Source organism: Anser brachyrhynchus (assembly GCF_964034855.1).
Source record: "Anser brachyrhynchus genome assembly, chromosome: 1".
In the NCBI taxonomy this organism is placed as follows: domain Eukaryota; kingdom Metazoa; phylum Chordata; class Aves; order Anseriformes; family Anatidae; genus Anser; species Anser brachyrhynchus.
This window is the reverse complement of record NC_137694.1, coordinates 95117485-95132790: the sequence shown is the minus strand read 5'-3', so window position 1 is coordinate 95132790 and position 15306 is coordinate 95117485. Positions and strand designations below refer to the sequence as shown.

At 40.8% G+C, this 15306-nt stretch overlaps 1 protein-coding gene across 7 annotated transcripts in view; it reads right to left on the bottom strand.

The window, feature by feature from the left end:
• The window catches only part of IMPG2 (interphotoreceptor matrix proteoglycan 2), a gene marked incomplete at its 3' end in the record, with an annotated part of 56683 nt that overhangs the window by 36970 nt on the left and 4407 nt on the right, over positions 1–15306 (bottom strand). For 4 of the 7 annotated variants that reach the window (XM_080563527.1, XM_080563521.1, XM_080563523.1 and 1 more), the window contains one exon: positions 6780–6946. In XM_080563527.1, coding sequence (XP_080419653.1) covers positions 6780–6946 — 167 coding nt within the window. Of the gene's footprint in view, positions 1–1179; positions 2757–6779; positions 6947–10718; positions 10806–15306 lie in introns of those variants that run through there. The other 3 variants (XM_080563524.1, XM_080563525.1, XM_080563526.1) reach the window with 3 other exon arrangements.

Below are 15306 nucleotides of genomic sequence, written 5' to 3'. Positions count from 1 at the left end.
TGCTACCTATGCTGTGTAGCTTAATGCAAACAACAAAGAAAATGCACGAACTGCAAGTTACAGATGAGTTGACCGATGAAATATCAGACATCCATTAGAACCCATATGCCACTACAAAACTTGCAGAGAGATTATCATCATCTTGCAAATTATGTCACAGGTAAAATCTCAGTTTACAGTAAATTCAAAAGAAAAATACAATTTCAGTACCCACTCTGAAACGTAAGATTTTTTGTATAACATTAAATGTATGTTTTTTATTTTTTTTTAATTTTTTTTTTTTCAACTGGAAATGTGCAAATGAAAACGAAGCATCCCCTGTGGCTAAACTGGCACAGTCTGCAACATGTTGTAGTGATTGCCTTCCTCTCCCTTGAATCTCTAATTTGCATTCCAGTCTGGGGTGAGGGCAAACACTGATACACTTGAATTTTAAGGCAAATAGGCACCTTTTCCCTCTAATTAGAAGCCAAGAGCTCTAGAGTTCTAGTTTGGGCTTGGTTTCTCACTTAGTACAGAAGAGCCTTTGCCAAATGACCTCGCCTCTCTGACTCAGTTCCATCATTTGCAAGATGGAGTTACAAACATGCTCCTACCTACCGCGAAAGGATCTGTAGGGATTAATTAACATCTCTAACCTTCGAATACTTGAAGTCATCTATAAATAGTTCCACATAGCAGCGGTAGCCACACCACAGCTTGAAGGCTTGGCTTTTACTCAGTGAAGCTGCCTCTGGCAGATGCTTTGCATAAAATCCGTTCTCCTGAGACACTCATAACACAATCATACCAATTCTTCTAAAGCTGGAAGCTGAGTTTTGTGTCAGTTGCACTAGTGCTTACCCTTCTCAACACACTGCAGTTAGTTTTATTTAATGCAAAACTATCACAAAATTATTTAGAGTCCATACCGTTAAATAGAGACTAGCACAAACTCACATGCAGTACTGACCAGATGGATGAGATTCTCTTATGAACCTGCAGAAAAGCAGTTGTATCAGAGACTCTTGCCTGATCATAAGAGACAAACCTTACGCACAGGAGACAAAATATCTTTCTTGGAGGCAATTCCAGGCAGGAGAAAAGGGTGGAGGAAATGTCAAGGAGATCTTCAATAATCTCATATTAGTTTAATCCCATCTATGCAGGATTGTACCAAGCATGTTTGATTTAACCCACCTGTACACATCATTTGCCACAGGAACGTCATACCAAGAAATGATTCTTTCTTTGCCTGCCCTGGTTCCCCCCACAGTGTGCTGCAGAATCATGCTCTCACAGAGGCAAGGCCAAGGCATTAGTCGAGGATTCAAGGAGGTAGATAACAAAGTCCAGAACTGAAGCTGGTGTGAAAGACCAGAATGGATAGCAGTACTCTGTTATCTGTCAGACGCAGTCCTGACAGATAACGTGAAAATGTTGTCTACAGTGAGCAAAAGCAGAGAGAGCTGGAAAGCCTTAGTGAAATAGTTTTAGCCACATCCAACTTGAAGTGAAAGCTAGAGATCCATGGTAAGGTGTCAGGAGCTAGCTAAAGGTCCAGTCTGTCCAGGAGGAATCAACTGCACAGCAGAGGTGAACTCCCAGCATAGAAATGATTTCTCAGTGTGTCTTCGGCAATGCTAACTAGAAACAGGATGCAAAACAGGGAAAACAGCAACTCCAGATTTGCCAAGGAAAGGTGCTGATCAGACAAGGGTGATGAGGATGAAGTATTGTTTTTGAGCTTTGCATGCAAAGAGATAAGCATAGGCCTCACGGCTGACAGTTTCTGAACTGTGTCAGCAGTCAAGGGAGACTGAACAGCAAGATTTATGCTGGAACTAGACGAGAGTGACCACAGAGAGAACTTACACCGAAAGAGTTTTTACTACAGAAAGAGTTTAAGAGATAAAAAGGAGATGAGGCAAGATTCGCAGAAAGAACTGGGGTTTATAAATTTGCATGTGTGGGAAGTTTTGTGTTTTGTTGTCATTGTTTTATTTTAAAGTTAGAGAAGCTTACATCTTGCAATGCAAGAAGAGCCAAAGTCAATAGGAGAACAGGAGAACAATAAGTGTGGGGATAAGAAAGAAGGTGAAGGAAATATGAAAGAATGACTCAAAGGAGTGCGATGGAGGAAAATTTTTTGTATCCTTAAGCAGGCAGGGAGAGAGGAAGGGAGGGTGTTGAAAGAACAGCAGAGATCTGCTTTACTTTCAGATTTAGAAGAACCTGGAAATACATAAAGAAAAAAATATTATGGTATCTCAGACAGTGATCAAAAAGATCCTGGAAAATAATGAAAACATCTGATTAAACAGTAAAAGACACATGGTTAGCAAGGAGGATCAGGCAGAACAGGCAGAGGAGAGAGAGCAGAAGAGGTCTTTCTGCCTCACAGGAACCTTAGGAAGACAAAACCACCTACTGCGTGAGAAGGTCAGAAACTACAGCACTGGGAGACAGCAGTTAAAAATGACTCAGATCAATGGGGTGCTGCCTCCTGTCTTTGAACACAACTCAGAATCCAGGCAGGATCAGATGCCGTTGCTACATGCCCATTTCAGCATGCTAAATGTGTTTTGCTGTGGTATCCTGGAGCATTTAGTCTGTGCTCCAAACACAGACTGAAATATACAGAGCTGCTGATAGACTGAAACGTACAAATGTACTGCTGAGTCAACACAACTGCAGTTTTCGTTTCCTGGCCCAGGAGCTTTCTGAGCTGACCTTTAGTAGCTAAGTGCCTCCCATCACTGCTTAGGGGATTCTTTGCTTTCCCGTCTGCCTTTTGGCTTTCAGACAAAGCTGTTTTACAAACTCCACTCTCTGTAAATGCTAGAAGAAAACAGAAGAAAAAAACCACCAGTTTGGTGTTTTGCTCAACCCTAACACCTTACAGACAAAGAAGTTTGTGTTGTTCTGCTGAGCATCTTGTCTGTGAAGACAGGGCACTGGTGGAGCCTAGCTTGGGAGCTCACCGCACACGCAGGCCACCTCAACTGCACTCCTGGTGAGCAGGTGCCAGCAGTTAAAAGGCACAGCAGAAGCACCAAAAACTGGCTCACCCTTAATCCTGTTTACTATAATAGGCTGCATATGAAAATTCAGACCCCCATTTTCCTTCCATGAGAAAGGTTGCACAGAATTAAAGAAAAACTTTACAAAGAAATAGACAGGGAAGCCAATTCTTACAGCTAAAAGTCTTTCCTTGGAGAATCCCCAGAACACACAAATTCCTCCCTAAAGAACAAGGAAGAGAGGTGTCAAAACAGTTCCCCCAGCTATTCCAGAACTGTTGCATTATTTCTGTAATTTATAAAGCCAAAAAATGTGCCCCGCACCTACATGGGTACCCAATGAAGAGATATCATAGCCCAGCTTTAGACATTCCTATGAATGGCACACAGATTTCTCATTTGGCTGCAGTGCTGCCATCTCACAGCAAAAAGCACATGGCTCTTGGGAAATCCGTAGATACTTCTGCTTGCTTTTCTCCCCTCTGAGATCTTTCAAAAACTATTTAAGCTTTTTTTATTAAAGAGTAGCAGAAGTGCTGCCTTCTGAGACACACCTCCCTTACCATAGAAACCACCTGATGACTGATGAGCATATCCAGTTACATAAGCCTTCACCTCCACCAAATTAGTCAAGCTTCTTTGACTATTAGAGATTGAACATTTTCCTGAAAAAAAAAAAAAAAAAAGCATGTGACCTGGGACCAGAGCTGCTCTGAGAGTTTGAAATGGAGTTCAGGCTGATAGCAGTAAGAATGTGCACCAAAAGTAAGAGAAATAGAATTGTTCTTTACCTGAACTAACCCACACTGCAGAGGACATTGCAATAGCTACAGGTGTAATTACCAGGGATTCGAGGAAAAGGTAAAAAATAAAACCACAAAGGAAGGCTAACAAAGTGTCATTTAATTGCACCACTCAACACAGAAAGTCTTCACCACAACAAAGTTACCATGAAAGCAATCATTTTGCTGAAAGCAAAATTTTTGCTTTATTGAAAGCAAAATCCATTGATTTTTTTTTTGCCTAATTTTCAGATATGTTGAACTCATTTTGAGAGGGAAAATTCATGGTATGCAGCACTTCTGAAAACTGATCTTCTTGTTACTATCTACCAAAAAGCATTACAGAAAGACACTCTAGAATAAAACTGCCAGAAACTGCCAACACACAGAATTCAAAAAAGGTTGCTGTGGCAGTAGCCAGTATATAACACCAAAAAAAAAAAAAAAAAGGCAGAAATACTTTGATCAATTGCAGGCTTTAAACTAAACTGACCACGGATGATTCACAAGACAAAAGAGCAAAGGAAGATTAGAAACCAGTATTATTTAATGAAGCACCTAATGGCCAGATGAAGAATTCAGCAGGCTGAGGTGCCACCAACCACGTATGCTGCTCTTCTACAGTGCAATGCTGAAATGATTCTTCCTTTCAAGCAACTGAACTAGTGGACTATTCACACACATCATGTTACAGGGTACTGTGCATGCTGTGAAATGATGGCAGCCCTTAGGTGAGAAGTGCTTGGTGCTTTGTAAAATCAAGCCTAAGGAATGAAAAAACATATTTGGCAACAGCTGACCAAGCAAATGAATGAACATGCTGTAATGAAAGGATAAAAATTCCCACAAATAAGGCAAAGGCTTGGCCATGTAACGTGGTCAACTCTGCTGGTGAAAGTGGCAAGAACAGGATAGGACACAGGGCTTTAGAAAGCGCACCTGGTCCCACAGGCTGAGCTGCGCCCCAGCTCTTAGCAACGCATTAAACTGGAGCAAGCAACTAGCAGGAGGAAGGATATTCTTAAAAGCAAGTCATAAGCGCTTTGGACTTAATATTCTGTTTGGACTGAATATTCTCAGAGCTGCTTTGAAGAGGTTTCCACACACTGACAAGCATGTTGTGCATAAGTGCCTATGAGAAAGAGTGACTCAGAACTACAGAGAGAAATTAAATCCACACTCTGACCTATATATTAAAAAATATACTATGAGACCTTTTGAAGCCGGCTGATCTGGGATGGAATGGAGCACCCTCACCTTCAATCTGGCTCAAATTTAAATTGAGTGAAGGTGGTTGTTTTGTTTGGTTGGTTGGTTTTGGTTTTTGTTTGTTTTCAAAAAAAGTCGCCTGGTAGATTTGTGACATTCTGTGTGAAACACACTGGTGACAGCGTTAAACACCCGTTCACACAGACTAGCATCCCATTAGATCAGCCCATATAACAGTCACCTTTCACCAACTATGCTTAAATCAAATAGGAGGATGAGCAGACTTTTTCCATAATATTGCAAACCAGAAGGGAATATGTCCATCCACAGGAGAAAGGAAACCTAAATTACACTGAAATACCTGAATAAATCATCAAATACAGACCACTTCTATCTGTTTCCCACCATAACATTGGGCGATACCCAAATAGGTAAAGCAGGAGCAGAAAATTATATGCATCATCCTAATTTCTTTTAGTAAGTTCCCACTATAGATCACCTGTTTACCAAAATCTTACATAAAGCAATGATACACTTACTATGCACATAAAAAGTTCACATGAATTTTGTGTGTCTCAATCTTTTTGCAGTCTTCTAAGGACAGCAGTACCATAAGACATCACAGAAGCAAACTTTGGCTAGCATCAACCTGTGAAGACTAGTAAGCAGGCTCAGAAAAAAATCTCTTCCCATTAACCACAGCAGTTTTCATACTCACATCCTCAGTGCTCATTCCTAGCACAAGAGTCCACAAAAAAGCAGAAAGGAAAATGTCAGCACATCCATACTAGCAGAACATTACTGATTCTATAGGATCATACATTTAAGAGTTCTCATGACTTTCATAAAACTACTCATTCATTAGGTTACAAATATAGGAGAAATTGTAATTTTAAAGAAGATCCATAAACCACCATACACTTCAAGACAGCCTTTTAACCAAAGAAATTAAGATATCTACTTTATCTTAGATGTGTACAAAACTAAGTGTTTAATTTTGTAGTAAGGACTTAACTTTAAAATTTAATTAATTTTAATTCACACAAACTCCTTAATAGACATCTTCATATTTCATTTGAGATAGGATTCTTTAGTTTAGCTTAATGCTCCTTTTATTTTCTTTAATCTAAAATAAGCTTGCTTCAACTGAAAAAACAGAATACACCAAGATATCAAGCAATTTATTAAATTCTTTTACACTTGTGCTCTGTTTTTAATCTCTGCAGCTTCCCATGGTGACAATGTTATTCATTGCCTTCATGGGACATCAGAGTTTTTTGTATGTGTAGCCACAGTCAGGCTGCAGTGCACAGACATCACAAACCTACAGCAACATACAACATCAAACAAATAATTTCACCATACATCTCAACAGCATCAGAAATTTAGCCCAGAACCTCTAGCTTCGAAGCACCACTTGAGCTGAAGGCATCCTCATGTGCAGTTCACAGCAGGGAGCCTGCTACATGCTGCAGAGGGCAACGTGCCACAGCCTGCCTGAGGTCGTGCTGCCTTTTCAGACAAGGATCTGGACATCCTCTGCTTGTAAGAAACACCTATTGAAAGCAATGTTCTCTGCATTATTGTTGCTTTTCCACCAATCAGATCAGCTACAGCTTTGTGTTTGGAACTGATCTCTGAACTACGGACCCAAAAGATGGGAATATTTATGCCTGTATATTTCAGGTGCTCCACACATTGCTGCCTGCCGTAAGCCAAGCAGCTTTGCGCAATGGGACAGCATGCCCTTGCTCATGAGAAAATGCCAATGTGGCGCTGCACCTACCTTCACAATCAGACTTCGGTGCTCCTCAGACTGGCTGAAGTTCCTGCCCATTTCAAAGATGCTCATCGTTCCTTCCTCACAGAGGCTCATCCAGGTGTGATACTCTTCACGCTCTGGCAGTCTATCCCAGAACGTCTTGAAGACCTCCCAGACTGTTTCCTGACACACTGAAGGCACAAGAAAGGTCCAGTGTTAGTACAACAGGAGTGCTTCTGTGGCACAGGAGGTCAGGATAATATGGTCCAAATGCTGTATGCTTTTCAGTACATTACTATATAGAATACAGTGACTATATAAATGACTTGTAAACGTGTAAGACATTAAATGCATCAACAATGATCTGGTGGATCTTCCACACTCATATTACTTCCCTCCCTGATTTTTTTTACTGAAGTAGTTATTTCATTAAAGAAAAAGAGAAGTGAGCAAGAAGGAGCACTTGCCTCCTGACAACCATCAAGAACAGCAGTAGTTTGACTGAGTGAAACTGCCTTTGATCAATGAGGCAAATATTTATAAAATTCAGAAATCCAAAATAGTAAGGCAAACATCCTCTTGGAAAGTAGAGCTGGATCTTAATTTGTAAAAGTGGTAGTTGCACTCAAAGCTTTAGAAGCTCAGTCAGTAACAATTCCTTTGGTCTCAACTTCACATAGAATTTAAGATAAATTTCAGAAAAAAAAAAAAACATAATTGCATTAATCGTTGAAAAATAAGGCATTATGATGACAAAACAATATAATATGCTAAACTATAAGTCAATCTCTAACCCTATTGCATATATGCACTGAGAAAGAACTGGGTATCTGTGGCTGAACAGACAGTCTGTGAATTAAGGGTTAAATTATCTTGTATGCCAGCTGCTTTAATCTCCCTCTCTTGAATGTGCTCTTCATCAATCAGAGCACTTGGTCACATACCACTTGCTTAAGCAAAAACCTCTCCCTGACCCAGGATAATTGGGAGAGATGAAGATTTATAGGATTTTCCTTGTGTCCTGGAAGAGAACAACGTTAAAAGGAGAAAAACTCTACAAATCACTTGCAGCAGACACCAGCTTGGAGTAACAGCAGACAAACCTGCTTTTCAGCCTTAATCTGATTTCACTAGTTATATATATACAGTTTGGCAGAGGAGCACTTTGCATTAGGAGAAAGTCTTGACATCATAAGCAAGACCCTAGAGGACAGTGACCGCGAATCTATATTCGGAAAGTCATTCTCGTCAATCAGCTTAAAAATATGCTCCAGGCTGCCAAAAGCAGTACCTTACTACTATTTCTTCTTGGTACTCTGTATGCTGAATTCCAAACTGGATTAAATGTACTTGTGTAAAATTTAACAGACAGATCACATGGAAACATCCCTTCCTTCAACCACGAGAGGGACATTTTTCTTACATCCAATGATTTTATAAGTAACAACCTTAAGGAACTGTTTCATGTGTGCTAACACCCCTTAAAGCTTCACTGATTCTGGTGCTGTATGGCACCATGCAAAAAAAGCTCTTCTCTCCATTCCAAATTTCAGTTTATCAGAGCCGTTAAGACCATTTCTCCACTGCAGAACTCTACAGATATATAATTCTCTCTTATTTCCATACCCCTGAGCACATTCCTGACAGCTTTTCTACATGGAGATTAGCCTTGCAGCTTCTTGACATGAATGAATGAAGAAGAATACGGCCTTCAGACTGCATAATTACCTTTCTGTAATGTACTACTGCCCTAGCACCCCTCCAGCTTCCAGGTAGCTAGCTTTATCTGTTAGGCACAGTAATTGCGTAAGGAGTATTGGAGATACTTTCAACCAGTTTTGCTTATGCATCTTTATTAACCAGAAATAAATACCAAGTGTATAAGCATCTGTGTACCCTCTCACATCCCCCCTCAAGCTGTACCAGCTGCCTCAGCAACTGAGGAAGCCAAGGCCATGTTTCCGTACAAGTTTCCACAGACCTCAAGCAATGAACCCATAATCCTGCTCAGGGATTTCTGGATCCTGCTGTAGTATTAATAAGCTCCCTGAAGCAGAAGGACATCTGTAGTATCCCCTCTCTCCTAAGAGCTGGGTGTCCAGGAAAAGACAGAAGGCTAGTTTCAAATCCAGAAGCCTATATAACAGGTGATACCACCCTCTCTAATTTCTTTGTGGGGAACTTGTGCCCTGCACGCTGACTAATGAACTATTACTCCAGGTGCAATGCTGTACAGTAACAACCCTGAAATGAGATTATTCCCTGTGGCTGGGATAAGTCTTCAGCACACTATCAGCGAGAGACGAAGCCATGGCAATGCCTTGTGAATAAACTGCAGTGGCACAGTCTAACCCTACAGTTTTCAAACTGCAGTAGGAAAAGTACTGCTTTTCCAGTCACAAGTAATAGTTGGCAGTAATAGTTTTCCTTAATGCTCTTAAATAAATTTAATTTCTCTTTTTTTTTTCTTTTTTTTTAGTGGATGTGATGAGACAGTACCTTGCCTGAATACAGGCTACTGCTATATGAACAGTTGCCCCAATCAGCTCCCAATAGATTAAGGATTTTTTGTGTGTCCATTTGCCTGGAATTAGACACTCCACTCAATTCCAATCCCAAAGACTTCTTTGACATCTGTGGGCTCCGAGCCCATTAATCAGATCTAAGCTGTTGGTATAGGGTCATATTTTTAGGGGAAGGATGAAAGGGGGATGCAGATAAGGGGTCCTCTCTGGCCTTTGTCCTGTCTCGGTGTTTCCACTGCAGCAAACAATAACACACCAGACCACAAGGTGACACCTGAGCTGCTTGTCACACAGTCATGCTGCAGCCTTGCTGACATGCAGTTCATTTTGTCATTGCCCTGTTTAGTCCAGCTGGCAAGGCTGTAGAGCAGGGGACTACTTTGCAGGAAAAGTTCGGGTTGCATCGAGCTCAACCCAAGAACCATTCCCAAGCAGGCTTACCTATATGGTGTTCAAGAGTAAACCCATAGCCTGGCTGAGGAAAGGAACAATTTTTTTCAGTCTTTCTTTCTCATATACCTTGCCCATGTTTTGTAGTTAGATGAGAGTTTCCACTCCAAGCACAGAAAAAGAACAGTGCAGTTTCTTCAGTGGGGCCCAAATCATGCTCATATAAAGAAACAAACAGACACGATTCTATCTCCCATCTCTCCTTCAGGTATGTCAAAGAGGGAGCCAGTTCTTATCATGGCATAACTGATGTGGCCACCCAGTGAACTGAAGAGACATCAGCTTCACGCTGTGTTCAGTTCCACAATAAAAGTTTATATCTTTCTTTCCACTTAAAGCCAGAGCCCACCCCCATGGCGGGTGTTGAACTATTTGCTGGCCAGGGAGGTTTATTCAACCTTTCTTATCAACAAATTCCTAAGCACTCCCACAAAAGAAAAACATGTTCTTCATAAGTACATTATAAGCATGCTGAGACTATGTAGACTAAGCTTGGAGCCATAAAATTGTAAACAAAGTTTAAGAGACTCCAGTAGAAGCTTCATCAAATAACTATATTTTACTGTATAAAAAAATTTCATCATTTCGTTCACTTCTCTGACCTTCCAGCAACTTGCCATTACCTGTGTCACATATACTATCTATATATTCTGACAGAAAATGAAGCAACTTTTAACTAATATTTAAAATAACAACTCCGTCAAGCCAAAACAGAAAATAAAAGAAAATGAGCATCTAGGAAAAACAGATTTACCAGTACGCTTTTTGACTTGCAATGTAAATTTGAATTTAAAATGTAAAATTTTTAAAGGAGACAGAGAATGGAAAAATAATACAGCACCAGAGCTTACAATGAATAGACAGAAAACCAACAGCTCATAATTATGACTGAAGTTGCTTGCTTAATATGATACACTGTGTTAACATTCTGCAACTATTAAGCAAAATAATAATAATTAAAAAAAAAAAAAAAGCCTATTGTACAGACCTAGATTTTCCCAGGAATTAGATTTTGAAGACTAGGTGCAAAACCCTTGGAAACAAACCAGCCAGCCCTGCCAGGATAACAGAGGAACAGCTGAGCAGACCCAGCACTTCAATAGCAGACTCAGGGCAGACTGAGAGCGTGGGAGAAGAGCTTGTTTTTACTGCTAGATCTCACTTAAAACTTTCTCTGTTCTGCTACAGGGCTAGCCACAGTCACAGACTACGTGGGACAGCAGCAGCAACATCAGGCCCTGGAGGAGACAGGATTTGCGATCAGGCCTCTAATCCAGGCAAACGATACTGATTAAATCATCATCAAATCGAGATCAATCTTTTAAGGCAGTGAGCTTAGAGCCTTGAAGTTCCACGTGGGTGGGAAGGTAAGCTCCTCTACAAAATGACTTCCTGCATCCCATGGCCACAGTAATAAATAACTTGTATTTTAGTGTTACCTGATTGCTTGGCTACTTTACAATTTTCCTCTGAAGAATCCAACTATTACAAAAATTAGGTTTAGGAGATACAGAGAAATTCTCCCTGCTATAGAGATGTGATTATCCCGGCCTACAGGAAAGTAAGCAGGTACACAAATGATGTGTGACCGACTGAGATGACAAACTGGAATTCAACCCAAGAACAGAAAACAGATGGCTTGTTCTGCAATTCTTCCCCAGTGTACATTTTGCATACATGTGGTACAATTCCTCAGAAATTAGAAGTCACTTAACTTATCACTGAAATGCAATCATCTTCAAGGTGAGAGAGAGAGCCAAGGCAGGAAAAATGGAAAGAACAGCACGTTTGGCCCATGCCCTTGTGCAAACTTCCACAAAGTGTCATAGGCACCTGACGTAGGCAAGGTCTTCATTCTTAAAGAACAGGTTTCAGGTAACACGTTTCAATGGCTGCCTCAGAAAGTCGGACATGTAATAAGACCATGTCAGTCTCAGCATATCTCCTCTGAAAGCCAAAAAGTCCAGCCCTTGGAGCTTATCTGCTTCAAATGCAGTGTTTACACTCAAGTGAAAACTTACAAATGATAAAGAATAATATTCTGAAAAGCTAAAGTCAAATTGTTTCAGCCAGAAAGAAAATCCACATAGGCAGGCTCTTTTCAGTCCTACAAATACGTACAAAGGGGTGAAAAAAAAACTTATTTGAAGTTTCCTTTCCTAAAGACATTATTATTCTTTTCAAAGTCTCCAGGTAAGATCTGTGATGAGATGATCCTTCTGTCTGAAATTCTCCTGTAGGGCTACCTCGTATGCACCTGGGCAGGATGCAGCGTCGCTCTGGCGCTAGCTTTACCATCCAGGATGCATTTATCTCTCTCAAATGAGAAACAATTAGCCTATTACATCTCAGCCCGTGCTCAGGGATTTCTGAGGTTAATAGGAGGGGCAGCACATGACAGCACTGGGCACCTCGTGGGGGGTAGGGTGGCTTTCTGGCCATTTGTGTAAGTGGGGACTGCTGGAGTTTAATCCCAGTTAAATCCCATTAGTGCGTCTTAAGAGTTGAGTTGTGTACAGCGGCTAGGAGCACTGAATCAGGCAGAATATTCTATTTTGAGGCAACATGAGGACAATTCCTTCTCCTCTCTAACAACGTCTCCACAACTGAGTGGCCTAAAGGCATTGGGTTTTGAAGACTATGGGGACAGGGAGACTGAAGACATCTCCAGAGAGATCTTCCTTGCAAAGATTTCACTAGGACTTGCTAAACAAATTAATAAAGATGTATGCAGAGCAATCACCTCATCTACTGGTGAAATGCTGCTGTGTACGGGCTATAACACAGCAGACCTTAAACAACACTTGTAGCAATCCAGGATTTTAAATGAAAAGAGTTGAATGTCGATTAGCTAATCCACATGAAAGATTCTTTCCTTGAATGCTGACATACTAAACTCTAGCACAAACTATTCTCACTGGTAATATTTCATTAACTACAAAGGATTCTCTTTCATGAGAAAAGTCAAGATTTTTAGACGCAGAGCTGACATCTAATAATTCAAATGTAGAGGGAGACAGAACCAGAGTTTTTACAAATAAACTTCAGAAATTTATCAGCTGAGTATGAGCTATGCATAACATGTGCCAGGGGAGAGGAGAAAAGAAGCAGAAAAGGCTCACACAGCCAGACTTTTTGATTTATTGCATGCTGCTCTGGCCAGGTAGTCTTTATGAATTTTGACTCTTTCATCATTATTCAGTACGATTTGAATAATTTGTAATGTGTAAGGTTTCAGCATCAGATTGAAACTTCTCTCTCAACTCTGTCCATGTGCAGAACATAACATTGTTTCTACTGCTTCAGTAAATACATCTGAACCAACCCAGGAAATGGGTAGAAAATCTGGATTCTGACTTTACTGTTAGGAGCTTAGTGCTACGCCCAAGATTACCAAATCTAGGGATTATAACCATGCACACAACTTAATTCCTCAGAAATTAATTTTATTCTTTCCAAGTACCAAAATGTCCTTGGCTCCCATTAGCTATGACACGCGAGAATACCATCCATTTCCTTCTTTGGTCAGCATCTTTAAATAGAATCTTTAGGTCTTCAGCTTCATCTGAAGGTCTGGCTGACAAAAACAGGTCTGGCAGAGAGAATATCAGACCTACTCACGTGAAAATATGATGTTAAACAATACACTGAATTGTTTAAGGCAGTGGATCACAGCAGGAAAAAAGGCAAATGCAATTTAGGAATGGTAGCCACCAGAGTAGTCCCATCTCAGACATGTCCAGAACAGCAGCAGTGTTAACTCTGAACCACGGTGCCAAAACCCAACATCCTTTGTTTTACCACACAGGGTGGGGATAACAGCACAAGCCATGCAACCTCACAATTCTTATCTTGTTTCTCTTTTACCACTAAATCTGGTTTCCAAGTCTATTAAAATCCTCAGACATCTACTGGCAACTTATACCAAAGGAAATGGACAGTCAGGTGACTGGTCGGTCAATCCCATAGCCAGGAGTGGAACAGACAGGCTTTTGGCCTGAGGAAGTATGGCTATCTTTCATATAATAATTTTTATTTAACAGAGGATTGAGCCACTATCTCCCTGTGAGCAGTAAAAACCATCATTCAAACTCAACATTACCATACAAAGCACACTCAGTATCTGAAATCCACACTGTTAGACTTGCACTAACTCTGATTTATGAAACCTCCAGCTGCCTGTCGGACACACTTTGTGGTCATCACAATAGTCCAGCTACCAACCACCGCTAGATTGACACGATTCTTCCAGCAGCAACAATAACATTGCTACAATTCAAAAGGAATTAATGATTTATTATATATTGTTGCATCTTGCTTTTTTTAAGGCTAAAAAAATCCAGACGTTGTAGGCTGAAAAGAAGGTGTATGCTGCTAAGCATACAGCTATATGGCGTAAGCACTTGGCTTAAAGCCTATGACAGAAATGTTCGTCAGTCTCTAACACTAATAAAGGTTTTAGCAAGCTAGCAAAAGTAAATAAAGCTATGAGCTACAGCTAGATAATTATATTTCCACCTGTTTCCTTCTAAGGTAGACAGAACAAATGTACCCCGGATAACCAGCACATGCAAATCTTTTTTTTCCCCTAACAAGCTCTTATGTCAAAATAAAAAAGAACAGTTCCTTCGATGATAGCCACCCTTTTTGTTGTTGTTGTTGTTGATAATAAAACTAAGGAAAGAATAGATTTTATTAAAACCATACTTTCAGAGAAAAACACCTTCTCAGAGAAAGTATGGGATATTGAAGTCATTCCTTACCTCAACGGGTACAGAACAAAAAGAAGATTCTAAATATGCAGACTGAGGTTGGAAAAATCAATAGATTCTGTGTACCATCATACTTATCCCCCTGCAGGGTTGTTTTTCTAATCACCAATACTAGCTGGTCCTTAAGAACCAAACTGTGACCACACTTTTGCCTAGGACTATTTTGTTGACAGTGCAAACAAAGTCCATCTTATTTTTTTAATCACTGTACTGATTTAGCTAACTAGGAAAAATGTATTTTCAAGAAAAAGCTGGTATATAATTCGACAACACTCAGCAAACAGCTTTACTGTCTATCTGGACTTGTGCACAGTATTTGACACTGTCCCACATGACATCCGTGTCTCTAAAATGAAGAGATGTGAATTTGACAGATGGACAACTCAGGGGTAAGGAATTGGTGGGCTGCTCACACTCCAAGACTCACAGGCAATGGCTCCATGTCCAGGTGGAGACCAGCGATGAGTGGAGTTCCTCAGGGGTCGGTTTGTGACAGGCGCTGCTTAACACCTTTGTCAGTGACATGGACAGTGGGATTGAGCCCACCCTCAGCAAGTTTATGGGTGAGGGAGGTGATCGTCCCCCTCTGCTCTGCTCTGAGACCCCACCAAGAGTGCTGTGGTCGGATCTAGGGCCCCCAGCATAAGAAAGAGATAGAACTGTTAGAGCAGGTCCAGAGGAGGGCCATGAAGATGCTCAGAGGGCTGGAGCACCTCTCCTGTGAAGACAGGCTGAGGGAGTTGGGGTTGTTCAGCCTGGAGAAGAGAAGGCTCCGGGGAGACCTTGTAGCAGCCTTCCAGTGCC